We start from the raw sequence: 13,901 nt of genomic DNA, 5'->3' as shown, positions 1-13,901 counted from the left end.
AGTATTCCCCTTTCATTGAGACGAGAGGGATGAACACTTACAGGTTTTTTGCAGGCCTAAATGGACAGCTAGAGTCACAGCATAGCTCATAGATTATTGGTGGCACAACATTGCAAGGCATAAGTCACAGTAATTTTTCTACCCTTTAATATGTTAGGAATACACGCTCTTAATCTATCACCAGGTAAAGGTATATAATAATTGTCTTTATTTTCATAAAGGTTGCATAAAACGTACACTTCTGTGCCCAGAAAAGTCAACTGCTTCCTCCCCTTTCTTTTTCTACAGTTAAGTCAGCCATGCACGGAACCCCACCCCAAAGAAGCATGATCTACTTCATTAAGAATGTGGGAGAATAATCAGGGATTTGTAATGTCTTAAGAGCAATTTTTTATTCTCATTATGACCAGTGGCAAAAGCCTAAACCACAGCAAAACATTATCAAGAGCTGTTGTGCATATTTATAGAAGACTAAAAATAGTTCATTGAGCATACATTCACAGCTACAAAGAGTAGATTTCAGTTACAAATAAGCTCCCAAGCTGTGCGCCGCAAATGTGGAAGGCTTGTTCCAGAAGAACCCTTCCTCACTCTGGCACAAACAGCCTCTCTATAAACATTCCCAGCTGAAGTTTTGGAAGGGGAAGGGGAAATGTGAGCTGGGATGAAAGCTGTTCAGCTAGAGGACAGCGTCTCTCCCACTCGCACATTCCCAGGACACTCTATTATTTTGCAAATTAAAATTAGTACCAAAGCAAAATTCAGAAACATCACTGTGAATAATACTAGTCATAGCACTAGAATTGTGCAAGATTATTTAATTTTCACTAGCTTTTTTTTGGCTGTCTTTGAGTTAAATGCAAACAGCTTTTATTTTCTTTAATATTACTATGTCAAATTGGCTGGCAAGCAGCAGTGCATTTCTTCCTCATGCAGATGTCAAGGAAGAATCTGAAAAAGAAGAATCTGATAATGTTTCCTAGCTTGTATATTCTTTTTTGTGTTTCTCCTAGTTCTAAGTTCTAGTTCCATCTTTCTGAAATATGAACTACTATGATCACATGAAACCAAGTCTGTTCAATGAACCTTCTTATTAGGCAGATAATCTGCTGATGACAGCACGTCATCTTAAAAGCCTGGGGAGACGCCAAAGCCAAAACTATCTGGCAACCAGTATAATAATCCTTGCTCATTAGCAAGCCCCAGAGCTCAGTGATGGAAATGCATCCTCCAAGTACCCACAGCAGAGCTTAGCAACCACGATTCTTTTTTTTTAAACTATATTACTCACCATAAGAAAATAAATAAATCCTGCCCCTTTGTGGCAGTTTCTAGACTACACCTCTAGTAACTGGGCAGAACTGGTGCCTCTCGGATTCTGTCCTCTCTCACCAACAGGTAATGCCTCACACCTGTGAACTGAGGCCCAACCCAGCCTTGTTTTTCTGGACACTCCAGGACTACCTGTTACTCATCAACTCACTCCACCAGAAATTCTGCCTCCAAGCCTGTTACACCAGCTCGAAGTTCAGGGTTGGGTGTTTTTGGGTTTTTTTATTTTAGTTTAGTTTACAACCTAATTTTTTTCTCCTGCTTTGCAACAGCAGTAATCTTTTTACTCCAGCCTTGGTCCTTAGCTGAGAACTTGAGGCATACAGAATATGCACTCATGTTTACTTCTTCACCGCTGTTCTGAGCATGTGCATTATGGGAGCCTTTAATTACACGGTCACATACTATTTTTGTCACAAGACCCTCATCAGATGACAGTACTCAGCAGCCTGCTGGTTAACATTCTGTTCTCCTTCCAAACTGTGGATTGTTATCGCTGCTGCAACTAGCCACTGCTTTTGAAAATAGACTTTTTGGAAGACACTCTCACAGGCTTTTCCTAACAAAATACTTGGTTTTGTCACAAAACAGAATACTAAAAACAAACACCCAAATTTAGCATTGTTCCCCAACAAATTTGAGTAATGTTCACTGCACTGACTTTACCAAGAGACTCGGGATTAGCAGCCTCCTCGCTCCTTGTCTGATTCACAACTTTAGAGGTGATGAGATCAGAAATCTTTGGGCCCCAAGCAGTTCCTAAAGCCTGAAGAGGAGCTTCAGAAATGCCCAATTTCTGTCCCAAACTGGAAACCTTCTGCCACACATCTATCAGTTTCTTCCCTGTCTCTTACATCTGAATCCTAATTACTTGTCTATACCAGCCCAGCATCCAAAGCTCTAACTTTTCAGGTCAGTTCCTTTGCAATTCCAAGACAGCCACCTCATTAGCCTATAGCCCTCGAACAACTTCCTAGAGCAAGTCATTACCCAAGGTCAAATACTCAAGGTTCACCTTACCTGCTTCTCCACTCCTACTGGAAACCTCACCATCCTTGTTCCCAGTTCATCATTCTGCTAGACTCCTCACCCAGTCTATTTCATTCCTTACCTTGTAATCCCATCCCATACCTCTCTGCCCTGAACTCTTCTCCAAAATCTGTGTTCCTTCCACCAGCTTGTTCTCCCACACTTTTTGATTTAAATTTTGTTCTGTCCACTGAACTCTGGTCTTGCTCCTCATACCACTCATCTCTGTTCATCTCCTGTTCCTCATGCTCAGTCATTCCAGACTCCACCCAGAGGGTCTCACTTCCTTCCCAGTGTAACCTGGCAAAGCTGCATGCTATTGTGCACCCATCAAAATTCACTACACCAACAGAGATCCCAATAGCTGTAACAAACCTGTGGGGCCCAGAAGCATCTTCCATCTTCGTGCTGTACCAGGAGAGTTCACACAATCGCCTTTTACCCTCACACATTCACTTTCAGTGAAGGAACTCCGGGTATACTTGCAGGGATTCCCAAGATGCTCTACCCACTCCCCTGGCATAGTTGACCACGTCGAGCCGTTGTTCAATGTATATTCTTCGGCTCACGGGGGCCATTAAGGGCTCCACAGTTAATTGAAGGTGAAGCATTTATTTTCCAGAAAAGAACCCATTCGAACCAGAGCTGCCTCTACATTACCCTCTTGCGGCAACAAAGGGTAGTGCACAGAATGACTCGAGCTGGTTGTACCTACATATAAAGAAAAATTCCATTTCTCTCCAGACACCCTTTGACTAAAAAGATGTGTATGTGGAGTATGAAATAGACTCCTGCAGTTTAAAGGCTGTGCCTCATTAATTAGGAACTTGTATTTTTGCTTATAACTGTAGTGCATCAAACAAACTTTACTGCATCCATCCCACCTAACCACTCCCAACTTCCTATCAATGTTTCCCATTATAAAGGGGAAAACTGAAAGAGCATAAGAAATCTCTTCCTTCTCCAAGTTCTTATTCAGTTCGCTGCAAAGGACTGATGGGTGACAATGAAAGGTGCAAGAATTTTCATTAAAGGACACAAAATAGGTTGCCATCACTTCAGATTGCTTCACTATTTCTCTATTTGTAAAGCACTTCTGGTTTTATAGAGCTCCTCTGATAGTCTGAGTTAAAGAGCAAGTCCTCGAGTTTCCACCAACAGTGGACCTCTTCTAAACTGCACATGTATGAGGCATTCTCTATGTGTTATGAGAGAGAAAAACCAAGTTACTGGTAAGAAACATCTCCATTTCTAGGAAATGTGAACATTTTTATTGCTCCTTTTGTGATCTTACTTCCTTTGGCAATTTCTTTCTACCAGCCTTGAAAGACTCAGCTCACCAGCAGGATCTGTTATCTGGGAGGCTTCCTAAGATGGGTCCACAACCTTCAGGTTGGCTGTTTTAACTCAAGCGTCCTGCTGTCTTCCCAGTCGTTACTAAGTTGCCTCTTCATGCTGCCTTCTGTAAAGAACCCTAACAATTCACCCATGGGAGAACTGTTCGTCCCATTCCCCTCCCTACCCCCCCCTTCCAAGCCAACCTCCTTTCTGCAATTCAAATCTGCTTCGTACAAAACATGTGAGATTCACTGTAACAAATGCATGGCTGCATGCTTCTTATACCATCCAAATGAATTACTTCTTGGGGAAACTTGTATTTCAACACTGTGCTTGATATTTTAAAGCATGTTCAGCTTTCAATCACTTCCGTTTCTCACAGGAACCTTCACAACTCCCTTTCAGTTCTGCAACCCACAACTTAAATTATATATACAGTAAATACAGCCTAACAGCTTGGTTCCTTCGTATCTTTGTACCTCTAGTCCTCTCCATGAATGATCCTCACTGCAATCAGTGAGATTACTCGGTAATTAAGGAGAACTCAGTGCATGTGAGTAGAAAAAAATACTGTATAATTAAGTGAAGTGGGTTTGATTTTTAGACTTTTGGGGGGTTTCCTGCAGGACCTGAATCAACCACAATAGCCATCACAGATGTCATTGCCTGTCCCAATCTTGCAATACACCACAAGTATCTTTTTGAAGACAGTCACACTCACTCAACAAGAACAACAGGTAATCGGGTTACCTCTTAGAATAATCCAGACTGCTCTTTGAATATACAGACCCAAGTGTTGTGCGCTACTTTTCAGTATTTACAACATCTGCCCCAGAGCATTCCTTTGGATGTTGACCTGTTTTGAGAACAGGAAGCTGTATTAAACCTGCTCTGCATTTATAAGTCCTTGTCATTTCCTCCCCCATCCCATTCAATTTATTCAGCATTCAATTTATTTAGCCTGTACTTAAATGTTTCTCTTTTTCAGCAAAAACTTCAAAAGACAAAGACCAGTGCAAATGTGAAAACCTTGTGACATTCCAGAACTATGCAACTAATGAAGTACGAAAACTCACCCAGCGATATATCCTTTCAGAATTGTTTCCAACATTTAAGACAAGGGGGGCAGGGTAAAAGAAACTATAATTGGAATGCATCAAGTCTAAGCTGTCTCCATAGCTCAAATCAATCCACTGTCATCAAAACCTAAACTACTTAATAGACAACATTAATCTCTTAAGTAGCAAGGCTTTTAAGGCTTGAGATCTGCCTTAAAAGATCACAGAAGGAACAAAAGTATCAATAAGGATCTTAACTTTTAATAATCCCTAACAGCAAACACCTCCAAGGACAGCAAAGAAATGACTGGCCAAATTCAAGTAATACTCTTTGCTTGGGGTTATTTCTTCAGATGGTATTGCAATAGCAGCTACTGCCTACAGAGTCAGAATACAGGAGATGGTTCCCTTCTGAACTGCTTGCTGAAGCACCAGATGTAGTGAGTCATCTAAAACAATACTCCAAATCAAGACGAATTCAGAGGACTGAGGTCTGATTAATTTTGCATAAAAAAAATGCAGAGGAAAATTAACTAAGTGCAGATCAATAGCTTTTTCTCCCATATACAAGTCCGCCAGTCTTTTCAAAGGAGTTTAGTATAGCAGCCTTTACACTACCTGTAACCAGACATCTCAGGAAACAGCAGCAAATTGGCAATACAACTTTCTGCACTATTTTGCATCATGCAGTACTTATGCAGCATATTCCATGTTTGCTTGACGAAAGCTGCTTCTGCCTAATCGAACAGTAAAAAGACATCACATCTTCTATTTAAGTTTTGTGTGCAAGATCAATATGCACCTATTTTCTGCCGAGAAGAGTGCAGCGATACCAACAGCTCATAACTGTGTGCTTCCTAGATAACAACAGCTTCAGACTGAGGAACCTGAGGAGTTTATGGTCTGTCCAGTCAGGCTAGCAGAGCCCTCAGTGGTCACGACAGCAGGCAAGACCACAGAGGGCTCTGTTAACCTGACGCAAAATACTGCCTACCAGTTCAGACTTCACCTCCAGCTATTTTGTGTAACTGCAGCAGCCAGCCTCATTCTCAACTTCCCAAGTGAATCCTTCAGCAGGTAGTTTAAGGAATTACATTCTGATCACCTGATTAACTAAATTGTTCCATGCAAAGTAGAATTACTTTATAAAGAGGGAGAAAGCCATCGCGTAAGTTTATTGCTAGGTCCTTCAAATGCTTAACTTTTACCTCTCTGAAGGGACCTCCCCTAAGTCTCCAAATGAGTTCAGAGAAAAATCTCTAGGTCATTTCCCATCTCCTTAAAGAACATCAGCCAAACATGCAGTTCCAACCCAGATGCTGGTAAGAAAGGAGACCACTCCTTCCACCTTCAGCAGAAGCCTTAGCCTCTTCACAGTGACCTTCTGCAGCTGGGCTATGAGGAACTCTGAACTTAAAAGAAAACACAGCTTAGTGAAGTTCTGCTTTACAATTTGAGCAGGCAACCCTGTGATTTTCAGAGTCCAAGAAGGACTCAAGGTGATGGAAAAGCTGCCGACACTGAGCCAGAGACCTATACATTTTAATAGGAAGTGCCAAACACTCCCTCAGAGCACTATACGACCACTGCTTTGAACAGAAACTATCCAGTTTCTTCTCCATTACAAACCTCATTTCTCTGCCTCATCTGAAGAGCAACTCAGATACTGAATAATATACTAGTTCTTGATAACTGCAGAAGACTGCTGGCAAGTCCCCATCCCAGGGATATGGGGGGAGGACGGAGAACTGGCTACAAAACTAGCTCGTTACAGACCATAAACTTAAGAGGGACCAGTCCAAACTGTTAATTTGTATCCAATTACATTTAACTTTCTCAATCTGTAGATGAATACAGTTTCTACTGCTTGAACTTTGCCTCTGTAAACATTTAAGAGGCTCTGAAGTTACACAGGAGGTGGCTCAAATGATGCTAGCACGTATACAGTAACCCCTTCTGCATGACAGACAGCTGAATTACCAACATAAACCTGATGTAAGGGGCAGGCTAGTCCCCACAGAAGCAGCAGCACTACCACTCTTGCTCCTTACTAGCAAGAGGATAGGTGCGCCCCCTGTCAGTGCAAGGGGGCGGGGGGGCGATGGTGCATAGCTGTTCCAGCCAAACCCAAGAAGCTGAATTCAATTTGCCCGTCTACCCTAACCAATTTCTAACAGCTCCTTGTCAACGATCCCACTTTCAGATGCCAAATTCTCCGCTTTCCCTTGTAAGACCTTAAAGTGTTGAAACCAGGATTACTAGAAAAGACGAGTGGAGTGCAGCAACTTAAGCCTTTTTAAGGTGGGCCTCAGTGCCTGCAGTTCTCTCTTGATGCTAGGTCCCCTCTTCCTCAGCTTCCCCGAGCTCCAGCCTTGCCACAGCTCTTGGGAGAGCGAGCTTAGCCAGCCTCCTCCTGCGGCAGACAGAGCATTCCTGTCAGCTGCAGGTGTTTATCAGGAAAGCGTTGCACACCGCTTTGCATTGCTACACCTTCTCACTTTCAGCAGAGCCAGCCATAGATAGAGCTTGTTGTGCTCTACTCCACATCTGTCCAGAAACTGCTGGTTTTGTAGTAACACTACCCTAATGCTATACCACCATAGGGCAGGTATGCAACATCAGCAGCAGACATTTTTACTGCAGTAACAGTAGAAAATGGCCAGTTTTCAGAACCACCTGCCTTTTTAATAAGCTGCAGCCTGAACTCTGTGTCCAGGTATGCTTGTTAATGAATGGGGCTTCACACAGCTTTCTCAACCCAGCTGATCAAAGCAGAAGAAAACACAGGGGAGTATTGTATCAGAAGCTACTGGGAGTCGAAGAGGGTAACAAAAAGGAGAAACAAGAGCAAGCTTATAGACCAAAGCGATCAGGCAGCTGACACTTTTGTGTAATGCATCCTATCAGTAGCTCTCTTTCCTCAACTTTTGTCTACTGGAAGAAATGACGAAGAGAATGGAAGACTTGGAAAACAGGCTAAAATACTGATCAAAACTTAAAAGTGTATACTACACTGTATATTTATACATACAATCTTGTCAGAGCTATTTTCTTAAACTGTTTCAAAGTAAAGTAACAAAATCTTGTGTCTGAAGTTGAAAAGAATATTTTGGATCCGTGCATCTATATACTATGTCTTCTGTCTTGCATTGATTGCAGATAAGAAATGTTGAAAATTTTATATATATAAACAACTTAGTAACTAGCAAAAATTCTAATTAAGCAGAACTAAACAACTAAAATAAGCTATGCAAAATAATAAAATACTGTTATTTTTTGAAGTGAAACTTCCATGTTTTGAAGTACTTTTAGGGTATGAATTTACTTGGCTTGCTTTTCTGTATTTCCCTTTTCCACTCACTCTGCTAGTATTTTTAGCACCCTATCTGTGTGGATATGCATATTTCTATATATACATACATATATAAAAACAGAACAAGAGGGAAGTCTCTTGGATTACCAGGGTATTGCAATCCAAATTTCAAGTACTTCTCTTACCACATCCAGACCACGTAACTTCTCCCTACTTGGTCTGCATTCAGTGCTTCTCTAACTTTCCTGAATGCAACTAGTACTTAAATTATGGACACATCCATTGGGCAATACAACTAGCTGCACACCTGTTTGTCAAACACCAAGACACAAACAAAACCACCAAATTGCTTCCAGTCATTCTGGCCAGCTGAAGGGCCTTCAAGTTTTACTCCTTCCCCTTGGCAGCAACTAGCTTTTAGCTAGTGTGGAACATTTAACAGCACCATCTACACCATCTCTAGAACTGATCTCCAGCTATAGTTTAATAGGTAGAGACACCAGCACTTCAGACTTCGCTTTGGCACACATTGCTTTGCCTCTGTTACTATCTCCAAATGGAAATACACAACTTCATCCATTCTATACCAGAAGCTGAAGTAGTTGCAGCAAAACTAGACTAAGTGACCTCAGATAAGCTAAGAAGTCTGCGCAGGTATGTAACAGCAAGCTTTAAAAGGTACCTTGTGCTTTGGCATTCTTTAGCAAACAGAATGCCAGTTCTCTAAAGATTCCAGCACGTACTAATTTTCATTAGACGTTTCTTTTACTGCATGTCAGCAAAGCACTGGCACCACAATTAACAATCACTAGTAATAATGAACCATCCTGCATCACGGTCTCGCACAAAACATGCACAAATCTGTAAGACACCAATGTCCTCAGCAACAGCAACTGAGAATACCAATTCATCTGTCTCCAATATAACATTTACAAAAAACTAAAAAGAAAAAAAAAAGTACAAATTTAAAATCAACTTTAAGTTAATTGGTATCTTACTGAAAGCATGTTATATATCATGTCTATCAGCTACCCTATATTCTCTTGGAAGAAAAAAGAGAAGGGGGATAATCTGCCTTTGTACTTTGTGATTGACTTATCACAAAGTAGATAGTCTTCATGAAAAGAACACAACATGTTAGGAAAAACAGCACAAATTTTTTTTTGAAGTAAACCCTTTGCGATCCCCCACCAACATCCCAAACTTGGTACCTCCCATTACACCTTGTTTTTGCATTAGCACTCAAAGCCAGACACTAAGGAAGCCCTAGCCTGTTGGGATTTGGCACCATACTCGCCATGATCAAGTCTTCCTCCACTTACCTCTCAAGATCCACAACTCCTAGGGAAAGAAACAGGCAAGTTTTGTCCTGTGAAGGTTATTTCTAACAGAACAGGAAACACAGCAGTGGTAATGAATCTTCATTTATATAGTTTGTTCCCTAAAACCAGCAAAGGTATAATACAAATTTTTCTTAAAACAAATCTGTAACCAGTTTTATTGTAGAAATAACACCTTTACAGCATTTACTTCTCACTGGTTTGTTCTGGCATGCTTCTAATGATGTCAGAGTCACCTGTAAAGTAAACAAAAAAACCATATTGTTGCAAGAAGACCCACAGAAAGATGTTTTCAAAAAACCAAACCCCAACACACTGATTCTATAAATAGAAAAGAAATTGAAAGCAATACAAAAAGAGGAAAAAAGCCAAGTAATTTTGATGGCTCAGTAAAAAAATACTTGCAACTGTATTTTGCTAATCCATACAAAGTATTTGTACAGTGATTATATATCTGTCACTAGCATTAACAAAGCCAGTACTAGAGCAACAATCTAGTCCTGGAGGACACAATGCGTAGTTTTAATATAGCGAATGTCTAGCCTCCCCTGATCACGAAAATATCAGGACAGCGAGAATATTCGCATTATGTTACAGAACAAAAAGATTGACTTGCAGTTCCTTCCCCACCCAAAATCAAAGTTAAAAGTAAAATTTTCAAAACATAAGTTTACAGCTAGCATTTGAATAAAAGCAAGCTAAGTAATATTTTCTGAAGAAACAGCAAATTCAAACTGATGTGACTTGGGGAAACATTAGGTGAAAGTTATTACAGAAATCATTAAATCCATGTGTATGCATTTTGGTCAACAGAACAAAAGACTGATTCTTAAAAGATTCTTGAAAGAGAATGAGAAGTCACCTAATTAGCAGTCTAGATGAGGAACTTGAGCAACTCTCTGGCACAGAAGAGTGCTACCAAACCCTAGTAATTATAAACAGGTGTAGTTTAAGAAGAAAATGTTTAATACAATTTAACACTGGATTAGTATCCGCATATAGGTTATTTTTGTACATTATCATTCGAGGAAGCATAACATTTGTACATTATCATTCCAGGAAGGATAACTCACATAAGATTAAGAACAGTCAGACAAGGTTGACGTAAACAGCATGTTGCACAAGGCTCATATTCTAGCTGATGGGCACAGAAACACGTATCATGAAGTTGCTTCCCAGCCACTGAAACCTCATTACAGACCAACAGGTAGAAAAAAATACATGCTCACAGGGTTTAGCAGTAAAAGGAGCTAAGTGCTAACATATGCAGCAGTAACTCCAGGTTCTAAGAACTCAGAACTCACAAAAGAACAACAGGATCTTGGTCACCTATAATTAAGTTAAACCTGACAGAAAAGGACAAAGTGTGTAATCACTCCTGCACGTTACTGGCTCAGTGCTGCTACTCACAGCTGAACAGAGGAACCACTGACACATATCCATTTGGTCACTGTACTGTGAGACACACATACCTGGGTCAATAATAGCCAGTGTGCACACTCTGTAGTACTTTCCGCACGCTGTGCCCAACTCAATGTTGTTGCCGCTATAGTGATGGACACCAGTCTTGGCAAGCATAGCGTAGTACTCAATCTCTGATTTTCTGAAATTCAAAACCAGGGTGTTACAGTACTAACGTGACTGACTGTAATACAGCAAGAGCAGCTTTAACTCCAATCACACTTAAATCTTACAGTTCTCCCTCCCATCCAGAAAAACACACCTGTTCCTTACTACACAAAATCACTACTGTGTTCTGGATAGAAGGGTTCCCGAACCATAAGCATGCCGAGTTTGCACTTCTGGAGTGCAAACCACTGAGGTTGCTCCTACGCATGCTTATTTCTACAGCAAAGCAGGGGATTCAGGACTTCCAGACTTCCAAAGGGTTGTAGGAGCTACATCAAAGTGCATAAATGGTGACCTTTATTAATGTGTCATGACACCTGGTGGCCAGATGCTGAGGAGAGATCAGGCTGCCACTAGCCGTGAAAGAAACCATTTTTCATTTTTCTTTAACAAAAAAAAAAAAAGAAAAAAAAAAAAGAAGGGTCAATCTATATTCCTTTCTCTTCTGACTTCCACCAGGAGACTCTAGTGGTCAATACTGCTCTTCAAACACTTCTGGGATCCCCACTAACATTCTACCTTCTCTAACAGTCCTGCCATTTCTCTTTTTTTTTTTAAATGCATTTTTTATGCTTTTACCATTTCTTGAATCTGCCAATATCCCTTGATAACAAAAAGGGCCCAAAAATGTCAGGAAATTTGTAAAGATTTTGTTCCCTAAAAGCAATTTCACTGGCCAGGAACCTAAATTTATAACTTAGTTGGACAGCAAATTTTGTCTGCTTCAAATGTTTTAAATCAGTGTCAACTACCAGTTTTTCTACATGTAACATTATTTTCCAATATATTACTTTGGAAAAACACAGGAATTCTGCCCCATTATACTTTCAACAAATGGTATCACTGTATGAAAAGCTTCCAGTATCTTTGCTAGTGCAAGCTCTTTGAATTAGTAAGCTAGAAAAATGCTGGGAAGCATTTCAACACATTCAGACCTGGAATCATTACAGACCAAACAGCCCAATGCTTTTACTTCATAGCACTCTGGAACATGCCAGCAAAGTACTCTGCATTAATAACTCGCTGCAGCAAATAACACGAAGTACACAGTGTATTTGTACAAAGAACCTGTCTTAGTTTTAAAGATGGTTGGTTTTTTCATACATTTGCTTACCTCAAAGCAGGACAGTTGTTGGCTAGGATGACCAGCTTGGCTTTGCCCTGCCGAATCATTTTCAGAGTCTGTTTGTATCCTAGCACATATTTACCACTTTTCATAACCAGCTGAAGCCTAGAGTTTATGGACTCTAGGGACTTTTTCTGAAAAAATATGTGGAAAAGCATTATTTTATGTTACTTTACATTTTGCAAAATAGTGGGGAACATAATAAAATGAAGACATCCCAAATACAAGCAATCTTTTAATAACTTCCCCATAACTGGCCACGCAGAATAAAGGCCAGCCTACTGTATGCGAAAACTTTTGGCTAGGGGGGTTGCTGATGCTATGTTTTCCCAATTTCATAAAAATACCTCTTAACCACGTATCTTACAAGATGAAAATACATCTTAAAACGTCGTTGCTGCTACCCACGTTAATCAGTAACATCCAGATGTATCTGACAGGCCTTGACAGGCTCACTTAGGCAAGTCCCAAGTAAATGCTACTTCTGCCTTGCAAATCTACGCCACGTTTAGCGTATGTCTCTTTCTAGGGGGCACGCCAAGGCTGTTACACAGGTTAGCAGAAACAAGCGAACACATGCAACACGAGCTGACACCCCGACAGGAGCGCGCAGTGCTCACGACAGCAGGTAACTCCATTTCCGACGATGCACCACGCCACCTAACAAGAAACTCATACTTGGCAGTGGCTCTAAGCAGAAGGCAGGCACATCGCAGGAAAGGCAAAGGCCGAGCGAGCTCCATCGCGCCGGCTCCCCCCTCCCTCCAGCCCGCCCCGGGGCCCTGCCAGCAGCCCGGCACGGCACTCAGCAAGGCGCCGAGGGCAGAGCAGCCGCTGGGAGAAGGCCGCAGGGCACGGCCCGAGCTCTGAGGGCCGCGACAGGCGCCTCCAGCTGCGGCCAGGGCCCCGCGCCGGCCCCGCCCCCCACCCCAGCCCGCTCCGCCGCTCCGCTCCGCCTCACCGCCCCGCTCCGCGCCAGCCGCCGGCCGAGGCCGGGCCGCCGCCACGTGAGCCCGCCGCGGCCCGCTCCCACTCACCGTCTTCTTGGCGGCCACCATGTTGCTGCCTCGCGCCGGGTCGGGCGGTTCCTGGAACAGAGGGGGAACGGCGGGAGGGGTGAACACCCGGCGGCGGGCCCCCGCGCCCGCCCGCGCCGCCCCGGCCCAGCCCCACTCACCGGAGACGCGCCGCCAAGATGGCCGGGCAGCCAGAAAGGGCCGAGCTCCCACAACGCATCGCGGATCCCCGCGCGGCAGCTCTCGCGAGAGCCGCGCGCGGCCGCCCCGGCCCCTCCCTCCAGCTGCTAGTGCGCCTGCGCCAAACCACGCGCGGCCGGGCCGGCCGGGGGCGGGGCCAGCGCCTCAGCGGCGCTCCGCGGGCGGCGCCTGCCTCGGCGCGCGCCGGCGTCCTCCTCCCCAGCCCCGCGGCCCTCCCACACCGGGCGGCACGCGGCGGCCTCCGCGCTCTTTTACCTGTCGCAGCCCTGCGGGAGACTTCAGGCCCTGATCAAGGAAGCCCGCCTGAGCCTCCCGCGCCCTGTGGGGACTGTCACTTCTGCCACAGGGCCGATGTGGAGGGCCGTGGTGTGGGGAAAATAAATCCCTCTGGCACCACAGGCCGCTGGGCCCGTATACGCCGGTGCTGGTGTGGCTCCGCGCTTCCCTGCTGCGAGTGCTGAGCACCCCGGTGCCCTGCGGAGCAGCGGCGCCCTCCTTGCGCCAGGCCCGAGGGTGTCT

General features: G+C 43.4%; 2 protein-coding genes, 1 long non-coding RNA gene and 1 other non-coding gene across 10 annotated transcripts in view; 1 reads left to right on the top strand and 3 right to left on the bottom strand.

Annotated features, from left to right (window-relative positions):
• Positions 1–8,044, top strand: part of MATN2 (matrilin 2) — a 76,119-nt gene extending 68,075 nt beyond the window's left edge. For 3 of the 6 annotated variants that reach the window (XM_055799574.1, XM_055799577.1, XM_055799573.1), the window contains 4 exons: positions 3,682–3,753; positions 4,326–4,436; positions 4,688–4,783; positions 7,693–8,044. In XM_055799574.1, the coding sequence (XP_055655549.1) occupies positions 3,682–3,753; positions 4,326–4,436; positions 4,688–4,783; positions 7,693–7,745 (332 nt within the window). In that variant the 3' untranslated portion in view covers positions 7,746–8,044. Of the gene's footprint in view, positions 1–3,681; positions 3,754–4,325; positions 4,437–4,686; positions 4,784–7,692 lie in introns of all 6 variants that reach the window. The other 3 variants (XM_055799575.1, XM_055799576.1, XM_055799578.1) reach the window with 3 other exon arrangements.
• Positions 4–4,689, bottom strand: LOC114010384 (uncharacterized). The gene is made up of 3 exons (XR_003551805.2): positions 4,450–4,689; positions 2,737–3,072; positions 4–951 (listed from the first exon to the last, which is right to left on the bottom strand). It is a non-coding gene; the product is annotated as an uncharacterized LOC114010384 (long non-coding RNA).
• Positions 8,045–9,478: 1,434 nt separating the features above from the next.
• On the bottom strand, positions 9,479–13,469 carry RPL30 (ribosomal protein L30). 2 transcript variants are annotated; one of them, XM_055799579.1, is made up of 5 exons: positions 13,343–13,469; positions 13,203–13,253; positions 12,154–12,299; positions 10,883–11,013; positions 9,479–9,646 (listed from the first exon to the last, which is right to left on the bottom strand). In XM_055799579.1, the coding sequence occupies exons 2-5, from the start codon at positions 13,221–13,223 to the stop codon at positions 9,597–9,599; spliced, it is 348 nt and encodes a 115-aa protein (XP_055655554.1). In that variant the 5' UTR covers positions 13,224–13,253; positions 13,343–13,469; the 3' UTR covers positions 9,479–9,596. The 2 variants fall into 2 exon arrangements, with proteins under 2 accessions (XP_055655554.1, XP_013161053.2); XM_013305599.3 differs by lacking the exons at positions 13,203–13,253; positions 13,343–13,469 and having other exon boundaries at positions 12,154–12,338.
• LOC114010401 (small nucleolar RNA SNORA72) lies at positions 9,863–9,997 on the bottom strand. Its single transcript, XR_003551822.1, has one exon. It is a non-coding gene; the product is annotated as a small nucleolar RNA SNORA72 (small nucleolar RNA).
• Positions 13,470–13,901: the final 432 nt, after the last annotated feature.

This window comes from Falco peregrinus, chromosome 3 (genome assembly GCF_023634155.1).
Source record: "Falco peregrinus isolate bFalPer1 chromosome 3, bFalPer1.pri, whole genome shotgun sequence".
Lineage (NCBI taxonomy): Eukaryota > Metazoa > Chordata > Aves > Falconiformes > Falconidae > Falco > Falco peregrinus.
Note: the sequence above shows the minus strand (reverse complement) of the source record. Positions and strands in the feature narration are given on the sequence as shown.

Coding starts and splice junctions, on each gene's coding strand:
- RPL30 (XM_013305599.3), bottom strand. CDS start 12,323: ATGCTTTTCCACATATTTTTTCAGAAAAAGTCCCTAGAGTCCATAAAC. Junction 11,014..12,153: donor AACAACTGTCCTGCTTTGAG/GTAAGCAAATGT, acceptor TTTGAATTTCAG/AAAATCAGAGATTGAGTACT. Junction 9,647..10,882: donor ACTGGCTATTATTGACCCAG/GTATGTGTGTCT, acceptor TTTACTTTACAG/GTGACTCTGACATCATTAGA.